Genomic DNA, 13794 nt, shown 5'->3' on the forward strand with positions numbered 1-13794 from the left:
AGGCGTCCGAGATTTTCATTTTTGTATTTCCTCGGTTCGCTCAGGGGTCAAGGTGGCGTGGGAGGCTTTGGAGGAGGTGCATGTATTAGAGAAGGTATGTCTATAGGTTCGGACGAGACTACGATGAGGGGCGAGATCTGACTCTCAGATCTCGTGGTATCATATCGTGTAAGATTATGATGAACCTGCGAGGGAACTTCAAGGGTATCCCGGCGCGCTCTTGGCTTATCGCCGTTTGCTGATGAAGGAGAGAATTGGGACGTTGGCGACCGAGGTGACGCGGGTTCGGGGGTCCCTGTGCCACACTCAATGTCAAGCCCTGAGATAATACTACCATTTATGCTAGGTGCTCGAGAAGGACGCAAAATGGGGGTGATATTTCCGTCGGCATCGCGGGTTTGATTGTATGCTTCCCTAATATGTGGAAGCTTTGGATTTCGCTGATCTTCTCCAGGAATTTCTGGAAAGTCAACAGCTTTTCCTTGTTTGAATTCAGAGTCGTCTAGACGGAACTCTGCCGCAGTACCAACATAATTACCGATTGCGGTTAAAACATTGGCTACTTTCCGTCTGTTTCCCACGTCGGTTGACGACTTGGTTAGGCTAAGTGAAGGCCGATTACTTGAAGTCTGCGCTATTTCGTGATGCTCTATCTCGGGAGAAGTTCTTCCACTACTGTTCGAAAGACTTTGACGCATCATTTCAATGGCACCTGGAGAGGGAGAGGGAGATGGTGATGGCTCTGGGACTATGCCGAGACCAATCCCCCGTTTTTGGAACTCGAGATGCTTTGACGCATTTTGGGATGCTTCCTCTTCGTCTGCTTCCATATTTGCTGCCAAGAGACGGTACAAAGACCCGAAAACTGCTAGGCCAGTGCCGACAATGGGTGCCCATTGACCTACGAACACGAACAAGTAAAGTCAGCAATGTATCATATTCCATATGAAGGTAGGTACATACCGATAGTTGCTATGGGCTCAGTTTGATATGCGACTTGTTGGCTGAAAAAATTCCTCTCCCCAAGAATAAGAATAGCCAGCACCGCGCCTACGAACACGGGAACTTCTATAGCGCTTAGGAAGAACCTAATCAAGCTGTTGACCTCTTTCATTTTTCCAACAGTTGCATTGTTGGTGCCCTCAATCGGCGCATCGATGGGTTCTTCTTTATGGCCGAAACGATTATTCCAGTTTGTCTCACGGATTTTGTTCCACATAGACACAAGTGAGAGTATAGCAGGAATGCAGCATGCGGCTGAGAGAAGAGTAACGGTGTCGAAGGTGAGTTTGCTCGGTGCGGGAATAACGTAAATATTATTCGCTGAGCCGCCACGCATTGGGGAGAAAGGGCCAGAAGTGACATCACAAGTAAGACCACATGTCGAGTCATAGGTAAAATTTCCTAGAGTGAAATAGGCTGGATGCCCGTCACTGTCGATTAAGCAAGGACTTGTGCTTACCCTGATGAATTCCACAGTTAAACTCAACAGACCTTGTAAGAAGATTGAACATTAGCAGATACTCATGAAACATTAAAGATTAATGCTTACCAGCGAATATCAATCCAGTCCAAAGAAAGATGGTATTTCGGCCAGGCGTTTCAAAAAAGTATGTTCGTGATAGCTTCACAGTTATCGGTGCAGCTAAAACACCTATGGAGCATAGTTGGAAAGCTCCGTATATATCCATGTCAACCGCACCTAAATCATAATTTGTCAAACAAACGGGACGATTTCTCTTTTGATGGGGTACTCACCATCCACGTGGACAGCTGCAAGGACTATTCCATGAAGTGCAGCAACGGCGGGGAAAAGCAATGCAGCTGCCAAACAAGCTTCTTTCAGCCATTGTTGTTTGCGAAGAAAAACACATGCTGCTACGAGAACATAGTATCTGTAGGAAGAAGAATCTAGATGTTAGGAACCTGGCGCTTTTTTGCAGCATTTTGATAGAGTGGGGTGGGGGTTTCTGGAGAGACTGGGAGAGAGATAGAAAAGCTTACAGAACCCGGGAACCTGGCCCATACTGACCAGATACAGGCCATGCGCATACGACCTGCAATACATCACTTGTAGCATTTGTGACGGTGTTATTATTGACTATGGTATTCTTCAATGAGGTCAAAGGGATCGCCGGCATGACCTGTTGTCTACTTTCGAACGAGATGAATTCATCGGCTTGCAATCAAGTCAATGATAGTATTAGATATCCTGAGGGCAATTGAACATGCATCGAAATCTCTCTTGTATAAGATATGAGAAGAAGAGAAGCGTTGGACGTTCTTAAGGCCAAATAAGCTTATCGGCCAAGAAAGCAATGTGTGTACCGGAGGAAATTGTATTTACGGCGTCATCCGTCATCCGTCATCCACTGTCAGAAGTACCCAACCCACCTAGACAAGATTGAGTGGCATCTCTGTAGCCTCATCGTTTTCAAAAGTAGGGCGGGTGTGGCTGAGGGCTTGGTATCCCTTGAAGGCAATTCGTAATCAAGCAGATCAAGGGGTGCAAAGTAACGAACGGGAGAGCTGAAGTTTCCATATTTACCTGGGTAAAGCAATGGATGTACGTAAATTTGGATCACCTGGGCTCTGGGGTACGTAGATGCAAAGATGATTGATGGTTGGTGGTTGATGGCCAAAAATGTAAAGGAACTCGGCTGCCTAAGCATCGGAAAGTTTGTTTGGAGTGATGGGAAGAGAGAAAGGATAGAAACGGGAGATGGCTTACTAAGGTTTGATTGCTTGGTAGAGAATGTTGTAATTTGATTGGTTCAAATGCGAGGGTGACAGCAGAAGTAAGAACATCCATGGATGAATGTTGCCTTCCTAGGTAGGTATCGAAAACATCAAGATATTACAAGTCAAATCAACCAACCGATATTGATATGGGATAAATACAAGGTTATCCATATGATCTGAGATGGATTATACTAGAAACCTCTGAGTTCATACATAACTTCAAGAAGAGAAGCTCTAACTAATCTAAAACCCCTCTCTTCGATACCTACCTAGTACATCCATGGATTAATTCTTTCTCTTTCATCCTCCCCAATGATAGAATAGATCAATGTCAGTCACGTGATAATACTTATCGCTTATCAGGTTTTCTGGTGCTTTCTTTCGGTGATTATTTCATTGGATGTAGAGTCAGTCACTTTGTCTCTGGTGCAATTTGATGTTTTGATCCGTATGCCCATTGTCATTACAGCACTGTACTAGTATATCTACACGTCTAAATTTTCGAAAACATCTAGATTCGTGTCTCAAATCATCATCCGGTTTTTTTCCTGCAGTCTCTACCTGCCCTCAGTACACTTTCACAAGGCATAAGAAAATCTGTACAAATCTACAATAAGCGTGATATACACACCAGAAATATTGCCAACATGGGTCAAGAAGCATCTCAACCTCAAATCAATCCAAATGATCCTCCCCACACGCTTTCAGCCCGTTCAATCGAAGGAGTTGCGGATTTCATCAAGAGTGGCAAAGCAAAGAACATCGTTGTTTTGACAGGAGCTGGCATATCCACTAGTGCGGGCATACCAGATTTCCGTTCACCAGAGACCGGTATATACGCCAATCTTGCCGAACTGAATCTTCCTTATGCAGAAGCGGTTTTCGATATCGACTTCTTCCGCGAAAATCCAGCTCCTTTCTATGTTCTGGCAAAAGAACTCTATCCTGGCAAATTCTACCCTACAGTATCACATGCTTTCGTTGCGTTGATCGAAAAGAAAGGATTGCTCAGAATGCTTTTCACACAAAATATTGATTGTTTGGAACGTCGAGCCGGAGTCTCTTCGGAAAAGGTCATCGAAGCACATGGAAGTTTCGCTACTCAGAGGTGCATTGATTGCAAGAGTGAATACCCCGACGATATGATGAAGAAAGCTATAGAAGATGCAGACCCAGCAACTTGTCTGGTTCCACAGTGTGGTGGTTTAGTTAAACCAGATATTGTGTTCTTTGGCGAACAACTACCGGAAGCCTTTCACACTCACAAAATGATTCCCGCTACGGCTGATCTTGTCATTGTGATGGGTACCAGCTTAAGTGTTCACCCATTCGCATCATTGCCAACCCTTGCCCCCGAGACGGTCCCAAGACTGCTGTTTAACATGATCTCCGTGGGCGATTTTGGCAGTAGGTTGGATGATGTGGCTATTCTTGGTGACTGCGATAGTAGCGTTAGGAAACTAGCAGATGCCTTGGGATGGAGAGACGAATTGGAAGAATTATGGGTTTCGGTTGGAGGGAATACAAAACAGAAAGAAGCTGAAAAGGCTGAGGAAGCCAGGCTTAATATGTCAAGAGATGAACTCTTTGAAGCAGATATCAAAGAGCTGACAGGTGAAATTGATGAAGCGCTAAAGTTTTCGAGTAACTATACACATAGAGTAAACGCCGATCTCCAGGAAAACTCGGCTGCAAATTTGGCATCCCCTACTTTAGCTCCTGAAGATACGCCGTCGCGACCCCCTCCAGATTTTGCTGCCGATAAGGTAAGAACTTCCCGGTTTGTGCCATGGCTCAACTTTTTGATTCAGGTGACTCTTCAACCAGCAGTACTAACTAGATATAGGGTTCGCTTCTGAAAGATATCACGAATGGAATACCACTGAAACAAGCAACGACTGTTGTTCGATCCACTCCAATCATAGACGAAAACCACACCGCAGCTAAATCCACGTCCGTGGATCTAAATTCCACCACTGGTGAGCGTGCTAAAGACTCAAGTGTTGTGCTCGACATTACTATGCCCCAAAATATGCCGAACTCATCCAATACCACCACAACTCCTTGATAATAGCCATCAAACCTGCTATTAAAGACCAAGGCCAGAAGATTGACAGAGTGATCATATGATGTAATCTGAACATCAAACTTTACCTCCTCACTTCACTAGGTACTTCAAGCGGTACATCTTCGTAAGATATCGTTAACAGAGCTGGCTCTGAGGTAGAAAATTAGCACGTACTTAGGAATGAAGCAAGAGAATTACCGTCAGTCGAGCCATTATAAATGAAATACGCTTTCACGTCAAATTGAGGATTGTGAAATCTATTTGGGTCCCATTATCACATGCTCTCGAATCAACTGACTTCATTTCAATTAAAAGTACGAGTTGTCCCAACCGGACTGATGATTTCAGTTTTCCTTGGTATGTGTGTTTATGATAACCTCAAAATATTTCATTTATTCCTAGGGCTTCTTTTCATAAATCAGAAAGTGTCAAACATAAAGTTGGGCGTGGTAGTAAATGCAGAATCGAATTTTACACCATAAACGTGTTTTGGAGAAGTTGCGTAGCAAATTCCGTCTCTTCTTCCGTTCGAAGGCCGACGAAATAGTTGCAAGAAATGCTCTTTAGTAAAATATGAAGTCTCCGGAAATGGAACCGTTGATTAACAGCGGCTGCCTCCACAAACAAAGAGCCTTGTCGCATTTTTTTGTCTTTTCACAAGAAAAGTTTTGGTCAACAATTTATGAGCACCATCGCGAACAGGATGTCAATCCTTTTGTGCACTTCAATTTAAGCAACTCATATTGTTTTTCGTGACATATCGAACATCCATAATACATCATGGCAGAAGAAAATGTCTACGATCCCGACCTTGAACAGGACCTCGAATTCTACGAAGGGCCAGATCCTGCCGAGCATGTTGGAATGCCAGCGGATATAAAAGCGCCCCGAGACCCCCTTGCACTTCATGATATTGGGTGGCGGCGTCGTCGGAAACGATGGTTGGACAAGGTCTGGACGTGGAATGAACCATTGAATCCGATGTATGAAGGTGTAAAAATTCTCTCAAGTCAGGGCGATTGTTTAGTAGGCCTTTGGAGAGCGGAAACGCAATTTGGGCAAAAGAATATAATTGTCAAGCAACGTCCTCGCTCGTGGCGTGATTTGAAAGACCCGATGGGACAAAAGTTGTCAGAAGAGTCAAAGCATTATGAGAATTTACAATCGCTACTTCCACCTGGTCACAATCATCATATTGTGAAGCTCTTCAAGAAAGCCTGGGTAGATGAAGGGAAAAACTATTTGAGCCAGGACGTGGGGCAAGTGGAAAGAATGATATTGGAATATTGTAATGGTAGCCTCGATGATTTAATAAGTTGGCACATTAGGCATCATACGATGGTCTCCGAACGAAGCTCGTGGGAGATCTTTCACTGCCTTGCTCGGAGTCTACTTATCATGAAACACGGTACCGAAAATCCGGCTGATTACCGTCGACAATATGACCCTATGGGCAACGATCTCAACATTGTCCATTTTGATCTCAATCCACAAAATATATACATCAAGAACTTCCCGCATCCAACACATTCAAGAGATAGAGGCTACGTGCCTGGTTCTTTTCGACGAGCGGCCAAAATTAAGATTCCTCAAAATGAAGAATACCATCGGAAACATTGTAATTTAGGAAATATCAATTCACGTGCCCCAGAACAATTGCGCGGGCGTGATATGAGGGACACAAGACCATGGTTGCAAAGTCGGGTCATTTATCACAAGGCTGGTCAAGATAATACACTTCAATCGGTCGTCTATACATCGAAAATGAATGTCTGGCAAGTTGGTCTGATCATGTTCTGTATACTCCACTGTAGGACATCGGTGAATTGGAACGATCTTGAAGCAAGGAGAAGTCATGGTACACCTAGACTGGTTTATGGAGGGCCTACTATAATGACCAAGACCCATCAATGGCAGAGGGTGAGCAAGGACCTGGAACTTCCATACAGTCGAAGCTTGCTATATGCTATCTACGAATGTCTTTTGATTGAGCCCTCAAATCGTCCAGATGTTGCAACGTTGTTTGAAACGACAAGGGCCGGCCTTGCTCAAGCTAACATTGAAGCTGGCTTGCTTCCACCGGATTTGGCGGCCGCTCAACCTGCCGCTCAACCAGAACCAGAACCAGCACCAGCTGCACCTCTCGCACCTCAGCAAGTACCTCTTCCAGCAGCTCCCCCCGAGCAAATAAATCCTCCAGCCGTCCCTCGAGTGGCTCCCGTTGTAGAGAATCCAGAATTAGACCTTGACCCCGGACCACCAGAACCCCGTCTAGGACCTGCACCAGCACCCCTACAGCCACCTCATGATCCTCCAGCCCCCAACCAACAAGCAGCAGAGCCCGCGCCCCCACAACAAGAACCGCCTGACCGTCCCAACGTAATTCAAGCCGAAATTCCTGACCCCCGAGCAGTTGTATATGCCGAGGCCGACGAGCATCTTCCTGCCTACCAGCTCGAAGCCCCCGAAGGCGAAGCCATGCTGCAGCCCGAATGGGGCGCAGGCCTCGAGCGTCCAGCACCCAACTATCCCGAGCCTCCCGTTTACGAGGAGTATATCCAGGCTCCAGCCGAACCTCAACCTCACCCCGACCCTGACATTCCACAGCCTAGAAATCAATTCCTACCGAGACTCCCCGCCGCAGCCCCTCGTGCTCCACTGCTTCCTCCAGCCCCACGTCAAATGCAACCCCCCCTTCTCAATCTCCCCAGAGGTCTCCAACTAGGACCCGATAATCCCGTACTCATAGCCGTCATCCCCCCCGAATATCTCCCCTCTATCCTCATCTGCCACGTCATAGAAAACGATCTCTTCCACCGACAAATCGGTAACATATACCTACAAAATCTACGCCCTAACACGTCATTTTATGAAATCAAATACATGCTGGTGGCTGAGGGATTAGGTATTGAGAGAATGAATATAAGGATTCGAGTAGATGATGGGGGAGCGCAGCGAGAATTGGCGGATTGGGAAAGGAGGAGGACGTTGGGAGATGGGGTGGCGGTGTTGGTGGATGATCCGAATGGATTGGTGTTTAGAGAGGGGGGGTGGGAACCCCTTTGATGGGTGTAGAAGTTGTGGTTTGTATATCACCTTGATATTGATAATGATCATGATGATGATGATAGATCCTCAGATGAGGAGAGCTGAGGTAGATTTTCTTGGACAAGGGTATCCATTATATGATTTAGAAATTGTCATATGTAATGCATTTTGAAGCAAGGAGCGCTCTCTGTTGAGCATGGAAAGAATGTAGAGTTCCTATATACTTCGTACTTCCGATGGTCATAAATTTAGAGTCGGTTCATGGTTTGCTTTGGAATTGGTGAGAAGTTTTGTATATATGCGGAGAATTCTGGCATATTGGATGAAAAATCTCCGATATGTGCTATGAATGTAACGATCTGTAAAACAAAACAACAATATAACGACTTGGGTTTTGTACATTGGACAACAATGGCCTTGTTTGCAGTATTCATTCATTGGGACAATGCCATTGTTTGCATAGGTGTTCAATTTATTCCTGATGTGTATTAATTTTACCGATTTGATTATCTCATAATATATCACGATATCATCCCAAAATTTAACATTTATACATCCCCACTATGGCAAACCCAAATAATACTCCAACATCTTTGGGTAATTAGGTGTTCCAAGACCTGTGACTGGATCCCATCTATCAATCATTAAGTTAGCACTCTATCTCCCCAAACACACTTCACATTACACAAAAACGGTGGGAAAACCAGAAGACTTACCCAGGCACGGCGGAGAATCCCACTGTACTGCATCCCGGATTTGTTCCATTAACAATATCATTCAACATGCTTGGATTAGCGTATAACGACGGGTTCAAGAAACCAATTGGTCCCTTCCCGATATTGATTCTCTCTTCGTTGATTCGATTGATGACAGCGGAAAAAATTGGTGTACTGGCTGATGTACCACCGCTGAGTTGAAAGTCGTTTCCGTTGTATATCTATTGCTCGTTAGTTAGATCACCATGTCAGAATAAAATGGAATAGACGCACAGCAATGTTATCTCCATTTGCGGCGACATCAGGAATGCCCCTTCCAATTCTGTTGTAGATACCTCCAGTGGTCCCCGCCAGCGCACCGATATCAGGTAATGTCTGAATATCCCCGGTGTCATTACTCAACGCACTATAGTACGGATAAGGTGGATTGTAATCCTCAAAGAACTTTGCTACGAAACTAGCTTGATAATCAGGGATTGGATAGATATTACTGAAACCTCCCCCGGAAGAAAAATTGACAGAGTATGGATGGCCGGCAGGATCGTAGACGGCGGATTCGGGGTCATAAACGGAATATCCGGGATAAACTTTTGTGGCGCCGACGGATGTCACGTATGGACATGTACCGGGCCAAGTCGGGTTGAAAATATTGAGATCAGGGCCGAGACAGCCGGTTGGGCCGTCGATATTGTCAGGATAGTCTAAATCAATATGTGAGTTTCTTTTACAAAGAAAAAGAAAGTTTGGCTAGAATCAGCCGATGTTTTTTGCTTACTTGAGACACCGGAATCGCCTGAGGCGAAAAGGAATGATACACCTTGAAGACCCAGTTTCATATACTCGAGACATTGTCGTTTTTGGTATGAAATTGGGAGGTCGGATTCTTGTCCACCGTATGATAGAGAAATTACATTGGTGGGTGTGAAGGTACCGCACATGAGTGATCCTGCCCATCCTCCAGTAAGTGGATCTGGGTAGGCTTGATCCAAATATGGATCGTTGCCAGTCTCATTATAGGCAGTGTAGTTGCAGTATGACTAGAAGATATGAGCTAATTGAATATTGACATTCGATCATATTATTGAACTTACTCCATCTAATGCATCTAAGAAAGTATTGAATCCGAAAGTGTAAGTATCATTCTGATTGGCTTGTACGATATAATCGTCAACTTGATATAGAGTGATTTGCTGTGGGTACAGGATCGGATAAGCAAGTTGAATATCGAGGTTTGCCTCCCCACCAGCGTAATAAGGATCGGTTGTCGATTGCATTCCACCATCGATGTTCGCTGGAATTGGATGTGTACCATTAGGAATGTGCTTTGTGAAGTTTGTGAAGAACAAATCAAGATCATTTTGAGTGTAAAATTGTAGCTCCGACTCAAAAATTCCCATGGAATTGTTTGGATTAGACAAGGTCGCAGGTGGTATTTGGTACAGTGCAGCAACACAAGCAGGAGTGATAGCAATATCACAAGTGCTCAAATCCGTGGCATTGGTGCCATTGTAGCTGTGCTTAGCATCTCGTATTAACCCATGTGTAGTCCTTTTGAATATTTCATGCTCCAACATCTCAGCATTTCGCTTCAACTTATTGCTTGGGTGTTCAATTGGCGCAAGGAGTTTGATACCGGGACTGATGTAATCAATGTGTTTTCTAATATCTTTGGGGACATGATATGTCTCGCATGAGGGCATAACACCACCAGTGATCGAATCTTCATACTCATGGTACTCGGTATACAGCAAATTTTCTGCTTCTTCAGCAGTCGCATAGAATGCAAACCATCCTTTGTTATCTGAATGAGTAATACGTCCGGCTGGGATACCGGAGTCAATCAGCCATTTGCGAACTTCATCTTCAGTTTGCTGAGTGGGACGAAAAGCCTCAATGACTTCTTCAGCAGTCCAATGTTGTCCGAAATGCGGAGATGCAGGGTCGGATCTATGAAGAGCTGGTTAACTCTAAATTCTCCTCTGTCTCGGTTGATGTTACTCACATCTTCATTAAATGATCATGTCCTTTATCGAGATTGTTTTGCGTCAGACCAATTCGCATAGGCAATAGCTTGTGTGACTCGACACGATCTTTTTTCGACCATCTCGGGTGTAAACTTTCCCTTTTCTCGTGGACCTCCAAGTGGCGTGGTACAACAATTGCACTCACTTCGAGTGTGAGAGCCACGAGGGCAACAAGGCCAGAGATCTTCGTTCTCACCATGTTAATGGATGAGATTAATTGAGGCGATGAATGGGTTCAATTCAAAAGGCTGAAGAACTTTCTCCATGATTTATACCTTGGCAGGGACAGCTGCATTTACCCCTCTCAAGATCTGCAGACCCTAGTTCCTTGACCTTGATGCCATACTGAATGAGGCAGGTCGAAATACCTCTCACAAGAGGATGCACGATAACATCCGAGTTAACCACTTGATAAGCAGGGACGTTGTTAGTTAAAGATGTAAGCTGACGTAGAATGAATTGATACCTCCTACATAGGAAAGAGCTTTATGGATGAAGCTAAATATTGACCATAGATTTCGTAACAGCTATGAGCTGGTCGAGCTTGAGCGGAGTTCTCAAGCAAACGACGTGCTTGAGAGACATATCTCGACATGTCGTGGCAGATCATTTTTAGTAATCGTTCCGTTGTTCGTACAAAAATGTTGTGTTGTGACGAGAGCTTGAACAGGGCACTAATCCATTCGCCCCACTCCTTGATAAGTGAACCTTACGAGGGCGTGTCTTTGATGATTGCCGGGTCCGTGTGCAAACACTTTTTCACACCAAAACTCACCCAAATTTACCCATTTTAAAATTCAATATTAAATCAATCAATATTATTATATATTTGAAATTTTATAAAAGTAATAAATTTTTATTGAAAATTTAATAATACAGTTTTAGTTTTCTTAATAAAGTTTTCAATTAAATCAAAATTTATATTGAATTTTTATGCTTAAAATTTTTATGAAAAATAATATTTATTTTAAGAATCAAATTTTTATATAGAATTTTATTATCAATTCAATTCCAAAATTAATGATTCTAATATCAAATTAATTATTGATTAAATCTCTTTATACATTTCAAATTTTAAAATATCATAATGAATATTTAAATTATTATATATTTATAAATATATAGAATAAAGTATGGTTTTGGTGAGGAAATTCGTTTAAATTTTAGTCCGGTAATCATCAAAGACACGCCCTCGTAATACCATTTATCGCTCAATACGAGAGCAATTTATATTGCAACGACATTGTAAGACTTACCACAAAGAGCCAAAAAGCACCTCAACATTATCGATGCCGGTGGTGCCGGTAACACGTAACAGGCGGTCAGGAAGCCGTTGATAACAACATGAGTGAGACTCTTGTCAAAAAAATTACTCGTGTGTAGGACGGGACGACAAAGAAATAGTTATCCCAATGGGCGTCATAACGATAATTTCTGAAGTTCTCAAAGATTCCAGAGATTTATGATTGTGTGAGACCAAATCCATGGTTGTTGTGTTGCCGACAAGGGTCACAACTAGTTATGTCACTCTATGATGCAAAGACATTTCCAACCCATCATATTCGCGGCAAGTCGAGGAGCAAAGAGCCTCTTCAGCATTATGACCTTCAAGGTGATCATAGTGCTCTCATTCATCAAATTCATCAAATAGAGTTCTAACAATATCCGTCCCATTCCGATGAATCATTCTTTCCCAATTCGTTCTCACCTCACGTCGGACTCTCTTCAAGACTCGATCTCTCATCACCACTCAAACGTTGATCTCTCTTTATCCCATGACGCAAATTCCGTAACTGGTTATAGTCTACTAGCCCGAGCATTGATGAACTTACTTACATGCCAGTACCTAGGTGTCTATTGTTCAATACAAAATTTTCTGTTTCCACATCTTTTTGTGTACACTCTGAGTTGAACACACACAATCTTTCAGACTCACATTCACCACTCCAGTTCATTCTTAATAACCTCAAGATACCTACCTAGGTACTTAAGCGTGCATTTATACTCAGTGAACATATAATATGTATTGAACAAATACGGACTGATAGCTTCATATTATAGTGACTATGAAAGAACTTCTATGGAAGCACGAGAATCTAAGCCAGAGTTATTCTCAATGAATCTGGCTAGGAAGCATATCCGACAATGCATATACTTGACATCTAACCAAGATAAGCATCGCTGTTCAAGAACTTCTTGATGTTTGGTCTGGTTTCCACAGCATCTACTAATTGCACTAATCTCGGATACTCTTTCAGTCCTTTTCGTCCATCTTTGGTAAGACTTTCGTCGTGGAGTAACTGATATAGAGCCATGTCTGCATATGTGATTTCATTGCCAATTATGAAAGGACCCTTTTTCGAAAGCTCCGAACCCTTCAAATGTGTTTCGATTGCGTTGAGGTATTTCTTCTGATCGCCTTGTTGATGTTTCGGATAGTCTTCTTTTTGGTTGTCAGAGAAGAAAGCTGAAATGAACAGAGTTCGCCCTGTAAATCGTTAGTGACTATTTTTCAGAGGGCATTTGAATGAAGGGGGTTCGCTTACAATCAACAACAATATCGCAAATTGCATCGGCCCAATATTTCTCATCTTCATTCTTCCCGTCATACGCGCCTAGCAATCTTGACCAATGCCTAAGGATAGCATAACTCTGTGTCAAGATTTTTCCGTCCGGCATCTCGACCACTGGTATGTTTCCCGTAGGATTTATCTCCGCAACTTTCCCATTTCTCTTATGTTCTGGCCATTCTTCGAATGTGTACCGAATATCCTTGAATGCAGCTCCTGCATCGATGAGCAACAATCGAACTACCTGACCTCGGCCTCGGGATTGGAAATCGAAATAATGGACAGTAGGAATGCCACCAATAGCTTTGTTTGCTGCACTTTCTGTGCCGTATGTAGAGGTTTGAGGCATTTCGTACGTATCTAGGTATGCAAATAGTTTTGAAGATTCGAGGTAGGGACGGCTTTGGCAATAGTATATATCGCGGAGTACGTAGTAGGATTAAGTATCCACAGGGGAATATGGGGATATCTCGTAGCTCAAACTAGTGGTTAATAATGACCATGTTTGCAAGAGCTACAGCCCTTAGCACAAACCTTCTTTTGTAATTCCAAATGCAATCATCTTATTCCTACCTATCTCGTTGAAAGGTGTCAAGCACGCCCTTTTGAAACCACGCATTCACAAT

General features: G+C 43.4%; 5 protein-coding genes across 5 annotated transcripts; 2 read left to right on the plus strand and 3 right to left on the minus strand.

Annotated features, from left to right (window-relative positions):
- Positions 1–47: 47 nt before the first annotated feature.
- EAE98_002873 (uncharacterized protein) lies at positions 48–2141 on the minus strand (the record flags this gene model as incomplete). The annotated part of the gene is made up of 5 exons (XM_038950493.1): positions 48–901; positions 964–1494; positions 1553–1702; positions 1759–1895; positions 2005–2141. The coding sequence occupies 5 exons, from the start codon at positions 2139–2141 to the stop codon at positions 48–50; spliced, it is 1809 nt and encodes a 602-aa protein (XP_038813022.1).
- Positions 2142–3389: 1248 nt separating this feature from the next.
- Positions 3390–4810, plus strand: EAE98_002874 (uncharacterized protein; the record flags this gene model as incomplete). The annotated part of the gene is made up of 2 exons (XM_038950494.1): positions 3390–4508; positions 4589–4810. 2 exons carry the CDS (start codon positions 3390–3392, stop codon positions 4808–4810), a joined length of 1341 nt encoding a protein of 446 aa, XP_038813023.1.
- A 780-nt stretch (positions 4811–5590) lies between these two features.
- EAE98_002875 (uncharacterized protein) lies at positions 5591–7876 on the plus strand (the record flags this gene model as incomplete). Its single annotated transcript, XM_038950495.1, has 1 exon — positions 5591–7876. The coding sequence occupies one exon, from the start codon at positions 5591–5593 to the stop codon at positions 7874–7876; it is 2286 nt and encodes a 761-aa protein (XP_038813024.1).
- A 543-nt stretch (positions 7877–8419) lies between these two features.
- Positions 8420–10797, minus strand: EAE98_002876 (uncharacterized protein; the record flags this gene model as incomplete). Its single annotated transcript, XM_038950496.1, has 6 exons — positions 8420–8492; positions 8575–8795; positions 8848–9275; positions 9350–9611; positions 9666–10521; positions 10577–10797. The coding sequence occupies 6 exons, from the start codon at positions 10795–10797 to the stop codon at positions 8420–8422; spliced, it is 2061 nt and encodes a 686-aa protein (XP_038813025.1).
- A 1963-nt stretch (positions 10798–12760) lies between these two features.
- On the minus strand, positions 12761–13517 carry EAE98_002877 (uncharacterized protein; the record flags this gene model as incomplete). The annotated part of the gene is made up of 2 exons (XM_038950497.1): positions 12761–13086; positions 13145–13517. The coding sequence occupies 2 exons, from the start codon at positions 13515–13517 to the stop codon at positions 12761–12763; spliced, it is 699 nt and encodes a 232-aa protein (XP_038813026.1).
- Between the last annotated feature and the right edge of the window lie 277 nt (positions 13518–13794).

This window comes from Botrytis deweyae (assembly GCF_014898535.1).
Source record: "Botrytis deweyae strain B1 chromosome Unknown BDEW_005, whole genome shotgun sequence".
Lineage (NCBI taxonomy): Eukaryota > Fungi > Ascomycota > Leotiomycetes > Helotiales > Sclerotiniaceae > Botrytis > Botrytis deweyae.